Source organism: Saimiri boliviensis, chromosome 6 (assembly GCF_048565385.1).
Source record: "Saimiri boliviensis isolate mSaiBol1 chromosome 6, mSaiBol1.pri, whole genome shotgun sequence".
NCBI classification, from domain to species: Eukaryota; Metazoa; Chordata; class Mammalia; order Primates; family Cebidae; genus Saimiri; species Saimiri boliviensis.
In genome coordinates, this window is record NC_133454.1 from 99,628,578 (window position 1) to 99,653,243 (window position 24,666).

General features: G+C 35.2%; 1 protein-coding gene across 1 annotated transcript in view; it reads right to left on the reverse strand.

Moving 5' to 3' along the window:
• DCDC1 (doublecortin domain containing 1) overlaps positions 1 to 24,666 on the reverse strand; it is a 490,018-nt gene that overhangs the window by 398,141 nt on the left and 67,211 nt on the right. The window contains 1 exon segment of the mRNA XM_010332310.2: positions 24,031 to 24,124. Within this exon segment, the coding sequence (XP_010330612.2) occupies positions 24,031 to 24,124 (94 nt within the window).

Sequence of the window (24,666 nt, forward strand, 5' to 3'; positions counted from 1 at the left end):
AAACAGGGGTGAGAATCTTAAGCAACCATTTTATCATGCCTTTCTTTTTTCAGTTTCTGGAATATAAAACAGTGAAGGATTTAGGAATGCTATTCCAGCATGCATTTTGTAAACAGATAAAAGATATTTACTTATGAATCTGTACTGCCATATCCATAAGGAGTTGACAAACATGTTTATATACTTTTTCACACGATTAGCTTATAAAGTCTTTCTAGTCTAAAATACTCCAATAATAACATGGCAGCTAGCTAACATTTTTCAAGATTTAATTTTCCTCTGAAAATCCAGAAATCAAGAAATAAAAATGGCACACTTGGGAATCCAGAAAAACAAAATGATATTTTTCTTTACTTGGTCATTATTTAAGTATACACATGTGAAACAAACTTAAACACACAAAATAACTACATGTCTTGGCTACCTTATTCTGATACATATTTCTGCTAGAAAAAGGAATTAAATAGATCACCAGCAAAGAAAATAGGTCATGCCGTTAGTTATGTTATATGTTGTATATTTTATGCAGAGAGGCCTAGCATAGCAATCTGAAAATTGAATTACAATTAGGTTCAGCTGAGCTGCTGAGAGGCTGAGTTATGCAAATGGCCTTTACTACTGGTATTCTGCTAAATTTTGCTCTTAGTAAAAAAGTTGTGCATTTTATGACACTAAGTTCCACAACTCTCTACCAAAACATAATTTAAAGTCTGTCTAACATTCAACACTAAGGAGAGTGTTGAATACAAGGTTCAAGATTTTTCTATTAATATAGTATAAATAAAGTTAAGAGGAAATTATGAGCCAATGATTATTAAAACATCTTCTTAGATGTGTGCATAAAATTCACTCATCTAGCTTGATAAACTAATTCCTGAAATTCATCTATCAACCCCATTTTTTACTCTCTTAGAGTAATTGCTCTTCTCTATAAATCTTATCATAATAAACACCTCAATCTTTTTTTTAAAAAAAGCTCACATATAAAGGAATAAAAATTAAAAGAGAAATAAGCTTATATCAGAATTATAACTCTTCAACCTTTAAAATGTATAATATAAACCAATCTTGATTAACTTTTTTAAAGGAAACCTAGCTTAAGAATCATCAGTGCTTTTAGTTTACTGCTACACATTCATATATTACTATGTGTTAGATTTTAATTTACACACCTTTAGTTGATATACTCATTGAACCTGATATAGTTCTGGAACATTGAAAGGCACTACATAAATAGGTATTAAATTGGAATAAAGTTTAATAAATCCAGCAGTAGGTGATAAACTTGAATGATTTACACCCTAGAGTTAATCTTGAATTTAAACATGAGAAAATGTTATCAGATTCTCTATCTATGCTTGTCACAAAATAACTTTCAGATTCTTTATGTCAGCCCAAGGGATTCCAAAAAAAGCACTTACTAGATCTTCTAACAACAAAAATTCTACGTTTTTCGAAGTTTATACTCTCCATAAGAATTTTAGAAAAAAATACAACCTAGAAAAAGAATTAAAATTATACCACAGCATAAGCAGTGTCAGAATTGATACTGGATGGAAAACAGCTCCCATGTTCCACATGATTTATATAATTAGGAATACTATGGAAACCAGAAACGGCAAAGCAAAGAAAGCAGTATTCACAAGCAGGTTTTATAAGGGACTTCAGAATCTGCTCTGAACTTGTTGAATAATCTGTTCAGTATTCCAGAATCTCCCTGCAGGAAGCAGGGTCCTCATTATAACCACTAGAGCACTAATAAAGGTTAGCCTCTGAACTAGGGATTAGAAGGCTCTTTCTTTTTGGAAGCTGCAAACTAGTAACTTTGATGATCTTCTTGAAAAGGAAGACAAAGCACACTCCAAGAACAAACAATGTTTCCACTAACTAGGAAGGTACAGAAAACATAAGAAAATGATACGCCTAAGTACTTGAAAAGGACATATAAATCAGCCTATGTTATACTGGAAAAAATGTATTTACTAAGTAGTTAGAATTAAAGAACTGTCCATTTAAAAAGGAGCCTTGGCCTAAAATGTAGTTTAAAATATTATTGAGTACTTGATTTTTTTTAAAAAAGAAGTCATTTGACTTTTCAACCTCAACTGTAGATTTTAACATGGATGTGAATTATTTATGTAAGTGTTTCAGTGGATATTCCTACTATTCTACATCAAATCATAGCTCATAAGTGCTCTTAACCAATGGTTAATTCTTCACTTTTATGTAGAGTTATCTTTTTCCCTTATTTTTGTGTCCTTCCAATCATGTGCTTCGCTGTCTTCAAACTACTATGTAGAAATATTGCCTCACTTAAGAAGGTGAAAGCCCTTTACTACAGATGTTCTACGTAATTTCTCCTGTTTGCATGATTGTGGTAAGAACTTTTCTATATTTTCATTAAGCTAGCCCTCAGCATTTCATATTAAATAGTTTGGAAGTTAATCATTCCTTAAATTCAGCAATTATGCATACATCAGTCAAATGGAATCATTTCACTGGTGTCATTTCCACCCCTGGAAAGGTGAAAAGCTATGCGGATGATTACTTTTTATTCCTTTTGTTTCATCTCAAGTTATGGCTACAGGACAAAATGAAAATTAATCCAATCATTTCAATGAGTGGACAGTGTTCTGGTAAGTTTTAAGACCATGACTACAACCATCCACAATCATTTAGAAACTGTAACTTTCTATAACCTAAAAAAATTTGATCCAAATTTGATAAAAAAAAAAAACAATATACCAAAATTTCAAACCACAACTAGGATGTGAAATTGTTTTTATTTTAATTTTCCTTATGATTATGAAGAGTAAGGAAGAAAATCAATATAAATAGAAAGTCAGAAGATTTGGGAAGGAAGCATTAGACAGGAGAAGGCCAGAGGCAGGTATTTTTTAAAAGTCATTGGAAGACCCTTATGTACTTTATCCTACTTCGTCATAAATCATGCTTTTATAGGAAAAGGCACATAATAAAATTTAAATGACAGCAATAATATTAGATTAAGGTCAAAATAACTCTTTTAAATAAAAAAGGTAATTTCTTCTAAGAACCTTAAAAATCAGTTCAAAAGCTAAATAAGAAAATAAACTGTCCCGTCTTGCATAAGATCTTATATTAAAACTATTTCATCACTGATAAGAAGCTTGAACTGGCCAGGCGTGGTGGCTCACACCTGTAATCCCAGCACTTTGGAAAGCCGAGGCAGGCAAATCACCTGAGGTCGGGAGTTTGAGACCAGCCTGACCAACATGGAGAAACTCCATCTCTACTAAAAATGTAAAATTAGCCGGGCATGGTGGCACATGCCTGTAATCCCAGCTACTCAAGAGGCTGAGGCAGGAGAATCGCTTGAACCCAGGAGGTGGAGGTTGCAGTGAGCCAAGATTGTACCATTGTACTCCAGCCTAGGCAACAAGAGCAAAACTCCATCTCAAAAAAAAAAATAGAAGCTTTACTTACTTGGATACATGATGGAAACAGTACACGACAAGGAACCAAAAATCTCTCCAAAGAGAAACCACAAAGCTAATCAAATTTGTCTATCAGATTTAGATTGGAATATTCTGCCATGATCTATACCTAGGGAATATATATCCCTCTCCAAAAGCAACATCCTACATTGAAAGTGCCACTTTGCATACTGCATTTCAATGTAATGTTGAAAGCTAAAAAGATCAGGATTTTTTTAATAACATTTCAAGAAGCACAGAGAATAATCAAAGGCTTTAATAACTTGCTTACAATAAAAAAATTAAAAGTCATGCCAATTAAATACCCATAACCATAATTTACATATTGTAATTTTCACATTTTAGTCAGAGTACATGAGACTACGAAAGAAAAGCACACTGCCAGGGGCATAGTTACCTATAAAGAAATTTCTATATACTCTTTGGCAGCAAGCTGCAGATCTCAGCGTCTAAAATACTTGGCTATTGCTAACAAGATATCATTTAGAAATACACCAAGATACTTGGAAATTTCCCACTAATTCAATTGGCATTTGTTTTGGTTTGGCTTTTTGGTTGCTGTTTTTATTGAAGTTGATTTAAAAAGTCTTCTTTGGTCAAAACAAAGTTAAGTTCTTAAAAGATACTAAGATGTGACTGCTTCTCAGTCCAGGAAGTATGCCTGCAGGGAGTTTGAGCTAGTGCCAAGGTATGTGTGTATTATAATGCCTCTTATGCAGCTTTAGGTAATAGTTGGAAATCTCCTGGTCCCACAGCAACCACCAGACACCTGCATGGTCTGCAGGGAAGATTGAATGATGGAGAACATACTGCTTCCTGTGTTGCTTGATGTATATCAGTGTATTTTTTATCCAAACAAAACTAAACTAACAGCTGCTGTGTACTTTTGTTTACATGCTATATGTCAAATCTTATTGTCCCTAAGGTACTTATGAGAAAAGATTTAGCCGCCGTTTTCTTAAATACCGATGCCTACCCAAATTTGGATTTTCCTCCACTGAACAAAATGACAAGCACACGATTGCTGTACTTAGAGCAATCTTTCACAGCTGCTTTAGTTTTTCAGTGATCCTATTAAACTGACGGCATATTGCCTGTGGGGTCTACAGTGTTATAATACTGCTGTAAGAGACATTGATTTGTATGATAGGATCAAACAGAATAGTGGTGCATTGAAGGGAAGAATTTCATAGGTCATATTGTTTTTACCTGAGTAAAATTTAATTTGGACATTATGACCTAAAAAGAACACCTGGTTATTTTAATTGCTGATGTGTGGATGAAATGTTGACATTAAGGCTTAGGAAGTATGAAATCTTAGAAAGTCCTCTCCATTTTGAAAATGCAGCCTGAGTCATGTTTTTTTCTTAAACTGAACGAAGTAGCTGTGCATTAAATATGCTGGCACATCTTCTGCTTGAGCAAGTGGACCGAAATGGTGTGAATTGTTAATGCCTTGCTGCTTTGGTTCACGGCTTGTGATTGATCATTTGTAACTATATCTACTCCTTGTTCCATGAAATCAAGTATGGAGTAATGGGTTCATCAGATTTGGGGGTTAAATTGAGAGTGAAGAGGTACTGTGTGTGGAAATAAGAGTTGCCATGTTCAGGGCTGGCCTTGTAACAGCATGGAATCTAAAGGCGATATTCAAAACCACTTCACTCATCATACGCTTACTGATTCTGAATAGGGCCCATTTGCAGGGGACATTTGGTAGTTTTCCAATACGCTTTATGTCTCTTTCTCCTTCCACCACCATGCACATCTTTTTTTCATACATCCCCAGTAGCACATTGGTAGAACAGGTCAGCATACACAATTCATTTATTTAAATGACTTGATTTATACAAGTAGAAATAAGCTGGGATTCTATTGTCTGATCTTGCTTTTCCCTTCAACAAAAATAATTGTGTGTGTGTGTGTGTGTGTGTGTGTGTGTGTGTGTGTGTGTCTTTGAAAATACAAGGATTTTGTGAACTCAATTTCTTGGACATCTAAAATATTTGATATATAGTAGTAATGTGAAATAACTTAATTGGTTTGGTATACATGCAATTTACAGTTACTTAAAAAAAATTGAGAATTAATTATACCTAGTCTATTTTTATGTGGCCATGGCCTATACCAATACATAAAATTGAATATGCATGACATGGTTTTGTAAACTTTAAAGCTCTGGACAAAAATTTAAAGTATTATCTTAGAGTTACTTTTAGGAATTATAATGCACAGAACTCAACACATAAATCTAACACAAAACAGAAGTAATGGTCTTTAGAAATGTCATTATAAAATTACTTGATCTAATAACTGACGTTTTTATTACTTTAGAGTATTTGTATTTATATTACTATCTCAAAAAGCTTAACCCAAATGGTATTAAATGAGGCACAAATTAACTTTTGACTCAGTCAGAAAATAAGTAATAGAAAACACAGTAAAACTTAGGAATAAAATTAATTATACAAAGCACTTACATATGTAAATAACATTCAAAAGGAAGCTAATTATAAAATGTCTTGAAATTCTGCTGTTACACTGTACAGTCACATTAATACAAACATAAAAATGTAGTTAACCTTTTGTTCTTTTTTCTTTTTTTAAGACTCAAAAATAGGAATATTAATAATAATAATAATACCCAGAACAAACATAACTAATTGAGAGAGACTTGGAAGTCAGCTAATGTGGGTAAAACAGTTTGGTGCCCTTGAATGTAAATGCTAAGTCAACATATTACTTACATTTTAATGATTTATTTAAGATGTAAATATATACATCATGAGAGATTTATACTTTAAATGTGACAGACTAAAAAAAGCCTTAATCATTCAGCAGTGAAAATGGAGGGTTCCCTTTGACATTTACTTCATGTTTGTTTTAGAAAGACAGAATCTTCTATAATTAGTGTTTTATATATTTTTGTCTATATTTCTTCTCTCTTTTAAAAGCTCTTAGAAGAAAGAAAATCTCTGCTGAGTGGTGTTCTTTTACATGACTGTTAAACCTGCTGAGAGCTATGTAAGGCATTGTTTTATAACAGGTAGTAGCAATTAGGCTGTTTGTTTTCATTGGCAATTATACTTATTACAATATATTTTATAATAAACTTCTGAGATCATGGACAAGTCATTAGAGTCAGAATGAAATTTTTAGCTTTAGAGTTCTAAGGCTAAAAAATAAGAGACATTAAAAACCAGAAGACAGACAAACTTAAAGATTTTGACAAAGCAAGGATTTGATTTAAAAATTGCATGAATGACTAAAACAAGTTTACTCAAACAAAACCTAGGAGTGATGGTTATATCTTCATGAATATAAAAGAGGGACTATGTTTTAAAGATTTCAAGAGGGAATTTCTGACAAATATTAAAGAGTCTACAAATAGATTAGACTACTTTCATAATTCTGCCTTCACATATTTAATAAAAGATGACAGTGATCCACTTATAATCAGAGATTTCCAACTGCCACTAAAATATTTTTTTAAAACTCAAGCCTTAGCAAAATTCTTGATAGCCTCTGTAGATCAATAGTAAAAATATAAATCAGTGATTACTTAAGCACATTCTGTTTTTGATATAAGCAACAAGGGTAGATCAAGTCTTATGCTGGGAAGTCACTAGAAGACCCTCAGGACCATGTCTGAGAAATTCTGGAACCAAGGCAAAGTCACAGAGACCACAATTCCAAGGAATAAAGACTTCCTGAGTAGCATCTTTTCTTCACAACAGGCTCTTAACTGGCTGCCTTTGTGTATATATACCAAGTCTTGACCTAGGGAGATTTAAGGACTGATTAATTACTACCAGCACTTGGCACCCTTTTCAGCAAGAGACCTAAATTTTTACATTTCATAAAGTTTGAAAAGTAAAGGTAAACGGTAAGGAACTCAAGAATTGAAGAGAGGCAAATACACTTAAAGAAGAAACTTTATCCATAAGCCTGATCGTAATTCCCTAAAAGTTGTAGAACAGATTATAAAACGGTATGTGAACCCTCAGGAAAACATACAGTAATCATTAAGACCCAACATACAATCATTGGTTACTAAACAAATATTTAATGAACACAGAGAGAAAGACTCTTGTGGAAATCTTCTACATGAAGCTTGAGATTTTCAACACCAGCATATAACCATTATTTCTTCCAGTGGGAAATATATCACAATACACTGTGGCTACCATCTATTTGTATTTATTTGGGTTTTTTTGTTTGTTTGTTTGTTTCTTTTTGAGATGAAGTCTCACTCTTGTCACCCAGGCTAGAGTGCAGTGGCGTGATCTTCACTTACTGCAACCTCCACCTCCCAGGTTCAAGCAATTCTCCTGTTTCAGCCTCCTGAGTAGCTGGAATTACAGGCACCTACCACCATGCCCGGCTAATTTTTGTATTTTTAGTAGAGATGGGCTTCACCATGTTGGCCAGGCTGGTCTCGAACTCCTGACCTCAGGCAATCTGCCTGTCTCGGCCTCCCAAAGTACTGGGATTACAGGTGTGAGCCACCGCAGCCGGCCCATCTATTGTCTTTAAGAAAGGTACTGCCAAATCTGTATGCCCCTTCCTAGATAAATGAGTGTATCTGTAGGAAACAACATAGGAGAACATGTAATGCTTACAAACCTCCTATTTAATTCCTCTATTTAGAATTCTTGATTTCTTGCTTTTAAATGATTCTATTTAGAAGTCAAAGAGAATTATATCACTTAGTATCTAAAACAAGGCAAAAAAAAAAGTTATGAGTGGATGCTATCTTGGCTCACGATGTCTTTCCTGAAAAAAGTTATAAGAGGAATCAGAGTGAATAAATAACCACACACACACACACACACACACACACACACATACACACACACACACACACACACACACACACACACACACCCTGCTTGGGGCTTGACTATAGGCTGCAGTTTATACCATTCTGAGTCACCCCCAACCCCCACCACCAGCAATGCTGTTCCCAGAGCCTAGACTGTCTGGGCTATTGCAGAATTCCACATTTGGGAGAACAAGAGCAGTGCTGGATATGCAATGATAGTACTAGGTATTTTTATAGCATCCAAGAAGGGGGAAGGATTTTGACTAGACCTAGACCCTCTCTCAGTCCCTGAATTTTCTATTTACGTTAGGGAGCATCCCTAATTTTTAAACGATTTTACAATATCTACTCTATTATTTAGCCCTGTGCTAAACACGGGAATACAGAGAAGTTTACAAAATCTTCACCCTCATGTAGTTTACAGTCTAGATCAAAGACATACATTAAACAAATAACTCCCCCAAGAAGTTTTTTTAATTGCAGTTGTGATAACTACTATACACTGGGTGCTATTAATGTAACAGGGATAACCATCTGTAATGCCTACTTTTACGTGCCAAATTGATGGAATCACAGGGTACCCAGATATTTGGCTGAACATTATTCTGAGGGTGTCTGTGAGAATGATTAAATATTTGGATAAGATAAATATTTGAATCAGTAGACTAAGTAAAGCACATTGGCCTCTCTAATGTTGGTGGGCCTCATTTAATCAAATGAGGGCCTGAACAGAACAAAATGACTGAGTAACTTGGACTGCAACTATGCATAGATTCTCCTGGATCTCCAGCTTGCCAACTACAGAGCTTGAGTCTTCTCATCTGCCATAATCACATGAGCCAATTCCTTAAAATAGAGAGAGAGACAGACAGAAACAGAGACAGAGAGAGAGAGAGACTATAAACATGTTCTGTTTCTATGGATAACCCTAACAAATATACCATCCTAGATGAGATAGGTAAGGGGAATAGGAGTAAGAGCGTGTCAAGAAGTTTCTCAGAAGTAATATATAAACAAAGACCTTAACATGAGTAGGCAATAGCCTGCCAGGAGGATAGGGTGAGATAAAATCCAAGCTGAGAAAACATGTGATAAGGTATTGGGGCATGAAGGAGAGTGTTTGGGGAACAGAAACAAAGTGATTTGAGTGCAGAGTGGAAGGAACCAGTAATACTAAGATAGAGAAGTTGGGAACCAAGGGACCAAACCATGAACGCCATTCAGACCATAATACATTAAAGTATTGGTAAAGTATACAAGCTATGAAAGAATGAAATAATTTTTAAAATAGTGTTTGTAGAATGACAAAGTTAAAACACTTGTGTCTAAGTTAGAGACAAGTGAGCTTGCAGACTCCACTAAATAAACAACCATATTCAGCCGGGCGCGGTGGCTCAAGCCTGTAATCCCAGCACTTTGGGAGGCCGAGGCGGGTGGATCACGAGGTCGAGAGATCGAGACCATCCTGGTCAACATGGTGAAACCCTGTCTCTACTAAAAAATACAAAAAAAAAAAAAAAAAAAAAAACTAGCTGGGTGTGGTGGCGCGTGCCTGTAATCCCAGCTACTCAGGAGGCTGAGGCAGGAGAATTGCCTGAGCCCAGGAGGCAGAGGTTGCGGTGAGCCGAGATCGCGCCATTGCACTCCAGCCTGGGTAACAAGAGCAAAACTCCGTCTCAAAATAAATAAATAAACAAACAAATAAATAAATAAATAAATAAATAAATAAACAACCATATTCTTGGAGGATTAATATAATCTGAAGCAAGACTATTAGCATACTGGAAATCTCTGCCCTAATCACAACCTAGCCAACATTTTTATAATAACTTAGACAAGGTCAAGTTGGTATGCTTACTAAATTTAAAACTGAAAATAATGATGGGAGAAGCTATTAACTCCGGGGTGACAGATTAAATATCTGAAATATCTGGACAGTCTAAACTACTAAATAAAAACCTTAGAGGTAGAAGTTTAGTAGGAATTCATATGTAAAGTTCTGTTCTCACGTCTGACTAACTAGCAATACAAGTATAAGATAAGAAAGAAGTAGCTTAAAAGCAAATTGTGAGAATAAATTTGGGGGCTTTTATTGGCTCCAAGTTCAATGCAGATCAATTATATAATGCATCTAATAGTAATAATAATGCAATTTTAGGTCACATAATGACCCGGAAAAAAAAAAAAAGAGAGGGTAGGGCTGTTTAACTCTGCATTGATTGACCTGGAAAATTGCGTACAATTTAGGACCCCACAAGGAGGAATACTGAAATAACTAAATGGAACAGAGAATAGTTAGCAGGATGATGAGGGCCAGATAAACAGTTGAAGAGACTTGGGATATTTAACTTCAAAACACTTAAGTGAAACATATTCAAATATATGAAAGGCAATCACAGACTAAAAATTAATTTCAAGACCAATGATAAATATCTAAAAGACTAGATTTCAGTTAGATATAAAACAGAGTTTTAGAGAAAGTATAGCTGTCAGAAATGGAACAAGTGTGACAGCATGGATACTTGTTGCAGACAATTTAGAGGAGATTCATAAACAAAATGAGATTTTGGTGATCACCAAAGGCCCTTCTGATGCTGAGAGCAAAAGTAAATCAATCAACAACATTGTTCTGAAGCAGATATTGAAAAAGAATTGTCATTATCATTTGTTTTTATAATGCATTGGGCATCAAAAATGAGAATCTTCTAGCTTTAAAGTTCTGTAGAATATAGCAAAATACTAGTCAGAGTGGTCAGTGAATCATTAAGTACCAGAACTACCAACAAAAAGCAGTTAATAGTGAGTAATTCATTGCAAATTTAATTCAACAAAGAAAATTTTGAAATTCTAATTAACTCATCACCTAAAAGTATTTTCATCTCTTACTATTGTAAGCACTGTAACATAGACTATGCTTAATAATTGTTTATTTTGAATATTAATATTTTTGCAGATCTACCATATGCCCAGTTTCATCAGATATTTGGAGAGTTTTGGAGATTTTTTTAAAAGTAAAAAACAAAAATTTCTTTTTAGTTAAAGAGATAAGTACCATCCACAAAACAGAAATATTATCTATATAAACAATGTTGTGGTTTACAATACAGATAAAATCAAAAGAAGTTATGAAAAGGAAGTATTAGTAAACAAACTAAATAAGGTAGGATTTAAATAGTATTTTTAAACTTTGAAGGCTGATCTGCCTTGTGAAAGACTCAGAGAACCCAGCTAAGCCATCCCTGAATTCCTGACCAACAAAAATTGAGAAATAATATGTGTTTTTTTCTTTAATCTGCTAAATTTTGGGACAATTTGTCATGCAGCAATATATAACTAATACCGATTTTAGAAAAGAGCTAATATAGTGTCTTCCATTATTATTCAAAGTATTTGCTGCTCTTCTCTGAAAGAAAAGTGCACTTTCCCACCTTATTCATGCTAGGTTTAGCTGTGTCACTTGCAATGCTCTTCCCCGAGGAAGCGCCATACATCCTCACACTGTTGAATTAAGAAGATGGCATGTAACTTGCTTTGACATATGCAAGTGTCGCAGCAGTCAACCCACACCAACGTGTAGCATGAGTGAAAAATAATACTTTTGTATAAGCCACTGAGAGTTATGTGGCAAAATAATACACTGAAAGTTGTGAAGTCATTTGTTACCATATAATAACATGATATATCCTAACTGATGCAACTTGCTGAACTTTGAATAGATGGAGAAGAGGAAGATTATTCCAAGTGGGCATAAAATAGCATAAACAAGGATAAGGAAGCTGGGCATCTCACAACTAAACTGTCTGGAACATTAAAGAGACTGATCTAACTACAACTCAAGGTCCATATTGGGTACTTGTGAGTTGTGGGTGATTAAGTTGGATGACTGAGCAAGATCACATAGTGAAGTTTCTTGAATGTCAAAATCGAGAATGTGAAGATTGTTCTGATATGTCACATTTTGAACAACAAAAAAATTGAGGGATATTTAGGGAGATTACTCTGACAATACAAAGGATTAAGATTTAGAAACAGAATTTAGCTGTCTAACTAGTGGGTAAGATTATGTGATAACATTTAAGAAGTACAAATAGCTAACTATATTTGGTACCTCTTGCCACAGTAATGTTGCACAACAAACCACTACAAAACTCAGTGGCATTAAACAATAAGCATTTACTTAGCTCATGAGTCTGCAGATTAGCAGGGTTGTTCTGCTGGTCTTGGCTGGACATGCTCACATGTCTTGGAATCAGCTAGCTGTCAGCTGAGCTAGGGTGACCTTGGCTGGAACAAGTGGGGCAAATCGGTTCTGCTCCACTTGCTTTTTTTTTTTTTTTAATAATTTATGGAGGTGAAATTCACATAACATAAAATCAACCATTTTAAAGTGAACAGCTCAGTGGCATTTAGTAGATTCAAAATGTGCAACCACCACCTCCATACAGTTCCAAAACATTTCCATCATTTCAAAGTAAAACCACTTATACATTAAGCAGCCTCTCCCTAGCCTCCTTTTCCCTCAGGCCATGACAAACACCAATCTGCATTCTGTCTCTATGGATTCATTCACTCTGGATGTTTCAAATAAATGGAATCATACAATATGTTACCTTTTGTGTCTGCTTCTTTCCCTGAGCATAATGTTTTCGAAGTTCACCCATGCTGTAGCATTATCAGCACTTCATTCCTTTTCATAGCTGAATAACATTCCACTGTATGTATATACTACAATTTGTTCCTACAGTCATAGAACATTTGGCTTCTTGGACTTTCGTGGACATTTGGCTTCCACTTTTTGACTATTATGTATAGTGCTGCTATAAACATGCATGTACAGATACTGGTTTGAGTACCCACTTTTAATTTTTTTTGCATAAATATCTAGGAGTGGAATTACAGGGCCATGTAGTAATTCTGTGTTTTTCTTTTGGAAGACTCATCAAATTGTTTTTCAAATTAGCTGCACCATTTTCCACTTCCACAAGCAATGTATGAGGTTGCCTTCCAATTTCTTCACATCCTCAATAACACTTGTTATTCATTCTCTCTCTCTCTCTCTCTCTCTCTCTCTCTCTCTCTCTCTCTCTCTCTCTCCCCTCTCTGTGTGTGTGTGTGTTTTGTTATAGCCATCCCAGTGTATGTGAAGTAGTACTTCATTGTAGTTTTTGACTGGCACTTCCCTAATGACTAAGTATGCTGAGCATCTTTTCACGTGCTTATTGCCATTTGTATACCTTCTTTGGAAAAACGTTGATTCAAGTCTTTTGCCCATTTTTTAATTCACTTGTTTGTTTTTTGTTGTTGAGCATGAGTTCTTTATATATTCTGGATTTTAAACCCTTTTCAGATATATAATTTACAAATTTTTCCCATTCCATGGTTTGTCTTTTCACTTTCTTGGTAATGTCCTTAGATGCACAAAAATTTCAAATTTAATGAAGTCCAATTTGCTATTTTTTCTTTTTCTTTCCTTCTTTTTTTTGCTCATGATTTGGATGGAAATAACTTATGGAGGTAAAATTCACATAACAATGTCTAAGAATTGACTGCCAGATCCAAAGTCATGAAAATGTGCTCCTACGTTTTCTTCTGAGTTTAATGGTTTTTGCTCTTTTCGATTGTTGATCCATTTTGAGTTAATTGATGTTTATGGTGTGAAGTATGGGTCCAACTTTATTCTTTTGCATGTGGACCAGTTCTACCAGCACCACTGGTTGAAGACACTATTCTTTCCAATGAATGGTCGTGACACTTTTGTCAAAAGTCAACTGGCCATATATGTACTGGTTTATTTCTGGACTCTGAATTCTATTCCATTGGTCTATATGCCTATCCTCATGCCAGTACCACACTCTATGAATTACTGTAGTTTTACTTGTAGTAAGTTTTGAAATTGGGAAGTGTGAGCCTGCTGCAAGTGGTCTTCAAGGTTAAGAGTACAGTACAGACCTCCATAAGACTGTCTACTTAAGACAACAGCCACCTGTTTGGGGATCCTCATGCCACTCTCACTTCTGACCAGCTAGCTACAAATTTTGGGATTTATACTACTCCTTCAGGTTAAATAATTTCCAGATGTCTGACAAAACTCAGGAAAGTGCTATACTTATGGGGTCAAATTGGTCTGAAACCTTGAGAAATACAGAAATGATACTGGAGAGCAAATAACAAAAAAGTTTGAGACTTACAAAGGGGCTTTGACTGAGTGGTGTCATGTTTTGATGGTGCTTTAATATGCAAGTGCTATGTAGAGCCTTAAGATTTGCTTGTGTGCCTTTAATTCAATGGTGTCTAGCTGCCTATATTGTGTTATGTGGTTGAATATACAGTTTTGTAGTTGCATTTTTACTAATGGGCCTGTATATAGAGAATAGGGAAACAGGCCTTAAATTTTATACTAAGCAAGGACTACACAGAATTTGACCTTGATGGGTCAAAGCAACTAAATGCAGCTGGGATTATTTTCCAATAGACTTGAACTTCAGAAAATGCTGGGATTGAATATGACTTTAGTATATTCAGGTGGGCTGTGGAGGGCTTAGCTCTGTTAGCTGATCATGCCTTCCTTGCTGTTCAGGCTACTACTGCTTACTTAACTCAGTTGTGAACTTCACCTGAAAATTCAGGCAAGTCTGAGATTGGGATTGGATCATTTTAGGTATTGCAAAGTGAAAAATATTTGCTGTTTTTCTGTGTCTTGAAGGCAAATCTATAGGCCAGCACTTTCAAGGATAATGGCAACTGAGTCCTACATGCATGACAGTGAGGTTTTGTCTTTAAATTATTAATATTGGGCCTAGATAGGTAGCATTACATCTGCTGTCTTCAATTCTATTCTTCATTATGTTACATCAAACTGTATTCTGAGCCAAAAAGGAAATGTGGATGAGCTAACATTAAATTCATATGACTTGTTGATAAACTTTTAAAGTAACCTCCACTAATCAAATTTGGCTCTAAATTTGTTTATCGCATAAATTTTAACCATAGTTCAAAATTTCATAAACCCAAACTGTGGCTTCACCTACAGAAAGGTGACAGATTTTTTTTCAATAAAAGGAGCACTCCCATTTTCTTCAGTTAAGACAGAGAAACTACTCAAAGAAAGTATTACAAATCTAGAAATCAAATTTGCTAAAGGAATCAAGGAGAAAGTAAAGTGTCTTGAAAATATGCCTAATTATTATGATCAGAATAGAACAGTGGATGCAAGAAAATAAAAATTAAAAAGGATAAGCTGATTTTGCTGTAGGAGATCAGAGGTTTCCCTACAAAAACGGTAAACATCTGACCCAAGCACATATAGTTGACAGACTGGAAAACACACACACACACGCACACCCCTGAGATCTTAAATGCTAGGTGAAGGAGATTCATTCAAGTCCCATTACTCTTAAAGAGGTTATTATAAAAGGGTAAATTATTTTATTTGTTACAAAATCAGAAACAGTAACTGGGACCCAGTGAAACCTAATAGAAGAATAAATATAAGATCTTGCAGAGCAGACTGAGAACAATCACCCAGAGGAGACAGGATCTCAAATACTTCGAAGAGTTGGTATTTACATTACAGATAAATTTATAGTAAGAGCAACTGGGGAATCTCTTTTGAGGATAGGGCAATTATACAGAGTGCACATAAAATCTGGACAAATTGGAGAGAAAGATTGGTATAAAATGTCACAAAAAGGTGCTGGGCGAACTCTAAAAATAGATAGGCCTGAGATTAAGGAAAGACAAAGACAAGATTAATTATATTACAGTGAATCCAGGCAGAACAATAATTGATCAAAGACTCCGGATCCAAGCTAGATGTTAGAGTGTGGAAGAAATACTTCTGGGGTACGATTATTGAACTCACGGAAGTGAAAATAGATAAGACTGGTTTGAACAAAGGATGCTATTGACAAAACTTCGAACTGATTGACTTCATATCTCTCACCATGAGACACTCTGCAAGAAAAATATCTAGAGGCATATGTTAGAAAAACATGAGTATAGACCAGAAAGCAAAAGAAAAGTAGTAGTAAAAGAAAAGAAGGTACTCAATTTCGGCAAACAATGCTAACCCCAAGCCTGTTAGAAAAGGGAACTTTCTGAAAGGAACAAGTGTATAGTAGAGACAAACCTTAAACATTGCAGAAAAAGAAGCACCTGATGGAAACATTAACTCAAGACCAGGAGCATTTAAAAACTGAGGAAAGGCCATGTCTTTAGGAGGAAATGGCAGTAATGTGGTCCTCATTGGGACCCATAACACATAAGCCTCAGAAACACGAATAGCTGCTTCTATCTGGAAATCTGCCAAAAGTTATTCTACAATTGGAACTGATGTGGACACGAAGGGGAAGCTGTGCCCATGAAGTAAGTTTCTTAGGCTTAAATAATTCCATAGGCAGAGGCCGTTATAGCAACTACTGTGACTAAGATGCTACTCCTAAGACAAGATGGATGCTATGCCGTTAGACAGTGATCACCCCCAGTTGAGCATGAGGTTTAGAAGAACTGACTCAGTAAAAAAAAAAAAAAAGATGTTTGGAATTATTTAAAAGGGGGAAAAAATACCTTAAATAAGGCTTTATGATTGGTGCTCCCACCAATGCAAACTTCCGGACATTGCAAGAATGGAACACTCTCAGTTTCCTTTTTAGAGCACAGTGACTCACGCCTATAATCCCAACACTTTGGGACGCTGAGGTGGCCGGATCACCTGAGGTCAGGAGTTTGACCAGCCTGACCAAGACGGTGAAACCCCGTCTCTACTAAAAATACACACACACACACACAAATAGCCAGGTGTGGCACCAGGTACCTGTAATCTCCGCTACTCAGGAGGCTGAGGCAGGAGAATCACTGGAATCCAGGAGGCGGAGGTTGCAGTGAGCCAAGATTGTGCCACTGTACTCCATCCAGCCTGGGCAACTAGAGCAAGACTCCACTTCAAAAAAAAAAAAAAAAAAAAGAGTAACAGCAATAATGATAAGATGATGAGATGATGGAAGCTAATTTTATACTACTGAAACATTGTACCTTACAATGTTAACCAAGTGTCAGGCACTTGTTCTAAGAACTTTACATAAAATTCACCTAATGTTTGCAATATTATTACAGTAAATATTATAATTCCTATTTTATAGATAAGGAAACTGACTCTCAGAGAAGCTAAGTAACCTGTCCAAGGTCACGTAGTAAGTGGCATACCTGGGATTTGAATTCTGGCTCCAAAATCAGAGAAGTTAACCAACATTTTGTGCAGCCTCTTTGAGAGAGAAGGCAGTGTGCACTCGTCAATTTTTCCCTCAAGATACTGTAAACATAATGCCATAACTAATGCCTTAATGGGAGATTGCTTCCCAAGAAGTTAGGTCACAAGTTATAGAACCTGGTCAACAGTATGGGCCAACTGGCATCTTAGAAAGACTGACGATAATATTTTCTCTTCTCTGCCTTCCCTCAGTCTCTGTTATGGTCTTTGGCAACAGTCAATGTGGATCTGAATTATGCCAAACATAGGGTCCTGGAAACATCATTTTGCATGCAATGGGCACATTTTCTGGGAGTGGCTTCTGTTCTGAATGTGCTGGGTATGGTGCTGATGTTGTGATAATCATTTTGTTTGGTTGGAAACAAGGCATATGAAAATGTTAGTGTAGACCTAATTCAACTTCTGATGTCCTAAGGGATGACACCCACTCCAGGAGTCCAGACGGTAGCTGCTGGAGACATTCCAGCTCCAATCAGGCATCCAGAAGCCATCTGGCTGATACTGGGAAGAATAAAAATTAGGACTTTGATTTCTTTGCACTTTAACTTGAAGAGCTTGAAATTTTATTGGATTTTAACTCAAAAAGGTAAGATAATTTGATTTTGAAATTTGCTTCTGTGTAAACTTTAAAACTTCAGATTTTAATTTAAAATTTTATTCTTTTAATTTTACTGTCTCCACAAAAAGTTGATAATGGGCAAGAGCTAACATTCAAATTCATCTCTATGTTATTGGAATTTTATGATGAAATATATTAATCCTGTACTTCATCTCATTTCAGAATCTCCAAAAAAAATTATCAGAGAATATGCAACTATTCTGGACAGTATTGCTGGGCATAATTTGGGGTGGGAAATGAAATAGAAAGTGAACATTCAGTATGTCCAGAATGGCCTTGGAATCAATTGAATTAATGTAGTATTCTAACTCAGTTCAGAACCACTAGGGTAAACTTAACAATACTCATTATGATCCAGAAGGATCCACAAAGAACGAGGGTATGATTATTGGAAAGGATGCTTCATGGAAGTCCTAACAGACTAAGGATCTCCTCCCTTGAGAGAAAGAGTGACTCCTCTGGTTCACCATCATATAATAATTAAGCCAAAGAAGTTAAGAGATCAAAAAGTTTGGAACTGTTAGGAGGAAAGTGTGTGTTATTTAAAACCTCCCTCAAAATCAGACACTGTCCATATCTGTCTGCCCTTTGAAGTGTTTGTATAACATCAAACAGCTCATATATAATTAGTAAATAGGAGAATGATGTCAGAATGATACAGAAATTTGGTTTATGAATATGTGCTTTGTCCTAAACAAAGGAAGCCAAAAGGGTAGAAATAGAATTCTATCATTTATCAGGAATGAAAAAAAAGTATCTTAGCTTGGCTAATGTACTTACCACCCCAAAAACGTGCACTCTTGGCCTTATATAACTCTCTAATTGTGGGAATTTCATTTCTTCCTGTGCCTTCCTTAAAGGAAGCCCCACTGACCCAAATCTCCACTTCACTTCCATTTGCATTGTCTCACAATGCAGCTTTAATACCTTCTAAAGCAGCGCTCTGAGATGCCTACCCGGGCTATTTACATTATCTCCTAAGTTAATCATTATTATTTTAGATAGTATGATGGTTTTAAAGGTTAATAGATTTCAAATGGGGGTTTTTCCCAACCCTAGTTTCCCCATATACTGTTATTTTGGTGGGCATGATTTTGCAGAATGCATTTCTATGTGCCCTCCATCTTATTGGGTTCCACATCCCTGGATTCAACCAAGTATAAATGGAAAATATTTCTTTAAAAATAAAAATAATACAAGTTTAAAAACAATACAATGTAACAACTATTTATGTAACATTTACACAGTATTAGGTATTGTAAGTAAACTAGAGATTATGCAAAGTATAGAGGATGATGTGCATAGGCTATATGCAAATACTATTCCATTTTATTTAAAGACTTGAGCAACTGTGGATGTTAGTATGGGGGAGGCTTCCAGTAACCAATCCCCCACAGACAACAAGGAATAACTGTATTATGTACCAGAATGTTGACCATCTGTAGGAATATGGTATCTGTATACAGCAGGCATACTCTTTTCTACTGTAGAAAGGATAGATCTATACAAGAACCATAACAAAATAGCTTTTTCACATGTAACAAAAAAAAATTTCTTTATTAAAATCTTCTGGCCGGGTGCGATGGCTCACGCCTATAATCCCAGCACTTTGGGAGGCCAAGGTGGGTGGATCACGAGGTCAAAAGATCGAGACCATCCTGGTCAACAAGGTGAAACCCCGTCTCTACCAAAAATACAAAAATTAGCTGGGCATGGTGGCGTGTGCCTGTAGTCCCAGCTACTCGGGAGGCTGAGGCAGGAGAATTGCTTGAACCCAGGAGGCGGAGGTTGCGGTGAGCCGAGATCGTGCCATTGCACTTCAGTCTGGGTAACAACAGTGAAACTATGTCTCAAAAAAAAAAAAAAAATCTTCTAGGGTAGAGGTTAAATTGAGTAATGACTCCTTCCATGTGGCTGGCCTCACATCAATTAAACTCTCTCTTTACTGGAAAAAAAGAAAAAAAAAAAAAAGGCTGTTTTTTTTGGGGGGGTTCAATCAGTCCTCCTACCTTGGCCTCCCAAAGTGCTGGTGACCCTATAGGGTCACGCCTATAATACCAGCACTTTGGGAGGCCAAGGTAGGAGGACTGATTGAACCCAAAAGTTCAAGACCAGCCTGAGCAACAGAGGGACACTCCATCACTAAAAAAAAAAAATTTTTTAAGTAGGCACAGTGGCCTGCACCTGTAATCCCAGCGACTTGGGAGGCTGAGGTGGGAGGATTGCTTGAGCTTGAGAGCTCAAGGATGCAATGAGCTGTGGTTGTGCCACTGCACTCCAGCCTGGGCAATAGAGCAAAACCTTGTCTCAGGGAAAAAAAAATTGTCTACGGTTTAGAATAAAATCTAGAAACAAGCAATTTGCCAATCTCTTGGTCTTTCCAAAGATTTACTTGACAAAGTAAAAGTAGTTTAATATTATATCAAATGTGCTTATTTCTCATAGCATAGAAGGAAAATTTGAAATTATACCTAATTCTAAAAAAAAAAAAGCAATAGGGGAAAATTTTTATTTTGTGTATCTGTTGCTTTGGTACAATTACACTTCTAATCTGCACTTATAGTAAAAAGTAATTGCTATGATCTTAACATTAGACATTATTAAAAGGTATTTTTCTGATATGATACAAAGCAAGTAAAAAAAAATAGTCATACATCAAATCAAAAGAGTATCTGCATTCGTTTAAATTAAAAGATAACTTTCACATAAAACTTGACCTTTCTCAAGTTGAAGTTTAGAAGACCATCAAACACAAATGTTTAGGGACCTCAATCATTTGATGTACAACATCATAGAAATAAATAAAGAAGTTCAAAAACCTAATGTTAAGTGATCAAGGTGCTACAGACTGGAAGTTCCTCCAACAGGATTAGCTTCTTTACATATTTTAAGTCCAGTGAACTTGTAATGCTTCCACGTTAGTGGTTGCATAGGCTAATTTCACCTGGCATAAGCTTTTATAAGGATGCAAAAACAGAGGGCAAGGCATGCATTAAAATGTGATAATAGCATACTTCTGGGATATGTGAAGCATGAGGCATGAATCCGAATGCCTCTGGCATCCATGAAGTATCACATCTCAGAATCAGTGCTTTTCTGTTTTGATAAGTAATTCTGTTATGCCATATTTGGGAGGAGGGAAATCAACTTTCTAAATATGTATCTTTCATCTTTTTTCTTATTTATAAATCTTTCATCTTAACCAAAATTCCTTAGAGTTTCAATTCCAGCAGTTTATTCAAAGCTGATGTTTTAATTCCAGGTGAACTGGAAATAATTCAAGTCTAGTTAGGGTCTTAAGAAAATATGTTGTTTATTTTTATTAATGTAAGTTTAAGAGTAATTTCAAAATATTGTTGATCATAAAGAATATCTTAGGCAGAGTGATGGAAAAGGGACGAAAATGCAAGAAAGGAAGAAATCAACTTTAATAATGACGCTCATTACCCCCAAAAAACAAAGAAAGGATTCTTTGAGTTACATATTCTGTAGGCAAATAACCTTATCTAATACTTCTAAATAATGAGTAGGTATCTACAGGAGATTTGAAATCTTCAGAAAAAAAAACACATAATAAAATGAAAAATAGTTATGATATCTAATACAAACATTTTTTTAAAAGATCAAGAAAAACAAATTTACTTTCTGAATACACATATATATAATCCTTGGCCAAAAAAAATTGAGTTAGAAACAAGTATCAAAATATCACAGTTAATATTCAGTAAGTATTAATTAAGGGTGACAAATTAAGGAAATAATCTTCCTTTTTTTTTTTTTTTTTTGAGACCCTCCTGGGTTCAAGCGATTTCCCTGCCTCAGCCTCCTGAATAGCTGGGACTACAGGCGTGCGCCACCACGTCAGGCTAATTTTTTTTATTTTTAGTTGAGATGGGGTTTCACCATGTTAGCCAGGATGGTCGCGATCTCCTGACCCCGTGATCCACCTGCCTTGGCCTCACAAAGTGCTGGGATTACAGGCATGGGCCACCGTACCCAGACAATAGTCTTCTTTTATATAGTACAAGTCAGAAAATGGGAAATAAATGGAAGTATCCACTGTAGCCACATCCCAAAATCACTTCAGTTGTCTGGACCTAGCCTTGCAGTTAAAGGCATATTATTTAATATCTTGGCCCTCCTCAAGCATGAAGTTCAAGTTTGGATGAAGTGATAGAACCATGTCAATGACACATTTAAACTCACTAATGTGGTATTTCTTTTCAGAGGTTAGCAAAACAAAACAGTACTTTTAGAGATATTATATGGCTAATCTCTTTTGACAAAGACAATGAAATTATTTTAAAGCACATTTCATAACTTTTTTTTCTTGGCCAAAGATGAACTACTTTTAATAGTAGCTATTAAGATTGCCTGGTACAATTACTAGTAGCTATTAAAAGTATTTTAGAAAACAGTGTATTAAAAAAATAACAGCGGAACCAACTAAATGTCCAAAAGTAGACAGTTTCATTCATTCATGCCACATTTATGAGTGTCACCTATGTCCCAGGCACTGTGCTAATTACCGGTATTACAACAAAGATAGTCTCTGTTCTTGCCCTCTTTTATGTTATATTGTGGTAGAAACAGATCATGTGGGAGAGTCATCCGAGATTCATTTATTGAGTGCCTGTTCCCAGGAAGTCTGTAGTCTGGTAGGAATGGTGCATATACCAAAAAAAAGTAACAAAACAATAAACTAATTACACCCTGTAGGTAAAGTACTAGGAAAACAAATGTAGTTCTGACATAGATGAGACGGTGATGTGAAAAGACAGAGGGAAGCAGAAAGAGAGAGAGAGGACAGAGTACAATGGTTAAAAGTGCTGCTACTGGAGCCAGCCTGCTAAACTTTGAATCCCAACTCCACCACTTGCTAGTTGTGTGATGCTGAATAAATTACCTAACTTCTCTGCACCTCAGTTAATACAATAAATAGAAATTCTAGTTTCTCTGAGAACTAAATGAGTTAACATTTGTGATGAGCTTAGAACAGTGCCTGGTCCAGAATAAGTACTATGTAGTAGTAGAGTTAATAATGCAAGGACCTAATGCGTGAATTTTTCTATTGTCAAATTAATTCCTAATCTGTCAATTCTGTAACACGATATATATATATACTTTGAGGGACAATGATGTGCTACAGCCAACTTGTACTAGTCTGCAAAAAGTAACTGTTCTCCTCTCTTCTCCAAATTCTTTATTCAGTGACTTAAAACCCTTCCCTCTGAACTCAGTGGTATTCAGTGGTAGCCTGAGATTGGCCATGGTAGGAGCACCTACACCATGCAGTTGCTAAATGCTACAAATCAGGGCTTTTATTTTTTTTCAGAGTCAATTGTTAACATTTATCAGGATACCACTGACAGACACATTTAGTAGAGAGTTCTTCCTAGTGGCTCCAAACTGAACTACATCTAGAGTGGTATACCATTTGGTAACTTTTGAATAAGCTCTAGAAGTTTTAAATGTTTTCCAAAACATTTAACACCTTTATCTGATCATACAGTAATGCAATTTCTCTAATTTGTCTTTGGAAAGCTGTATCCTATATAAATTGGTTGTTACATTATAACATTTATTAATTATTTTTATTTAATTATGGTTTACTAAAGTTAAAATACCCATCAATTTTTTAAACATTCCAAACTTGTGCTGAAATAAAAGATTCCTAAAATCTTAATGTCCTTTTACAATTTCCCTTTGCATAAGAGTATTTATCCATGCTATAATTAAACTATGTTTTAGTATATGTTTTTCTTTTAAATGTCTAAAGCAAAAGCAAGATATAAATGTCTTTCAAAATATTATCAAATGGTTTACAAAAATCTTTGCCACTTACCTTTTGAAATATCTTCAATTTTTCTGCCATACAAATCATAAAAATATCTGGCTGGTAAATTTAGATTCATTCTCATTGTGCAAGTATCTAAAATCTGTGCAGAAAAATAAAAAAACTGTAAATAATTTAGTAAAGTAAACTCTGGTTAAAGGGAATACACATTTAAACTCCTTTCTATACTACACAGCTACTAAAAATTACATTGTAACATAAAATTTAATGATTTATAAAATGTTCTAATATATGAAATTTAAAAGCAGTTAAAATTGTTAGATCCCAATTGTACTTTAAAAAACACACACACACACTCAAGCATTAGTAAAAAAGAAAGAAACAAAATGCAACGAGTATTAAATAGTGGCTATCTATTATTTAATAAATGGTAGATCTTTAGAACTCTGAGGGATTTTTATGTTATTTGTGTAACTTTCTGTATGTTCCATTTATTTTACAATGAGAGAATACTACCTTTTAAATTAGATTTTAAGTACCTACTTTCTTTAGCTTTTAAATGTTTTCCAAGTGTCTTAAAATAAATTATAGTCTGATCACAGTTCACCTTGATAACTTACATGGTTTGCACACTAAAAACTGAACTTAATAATCACATTTCAGGTTTTTCATGAATATGAGTCT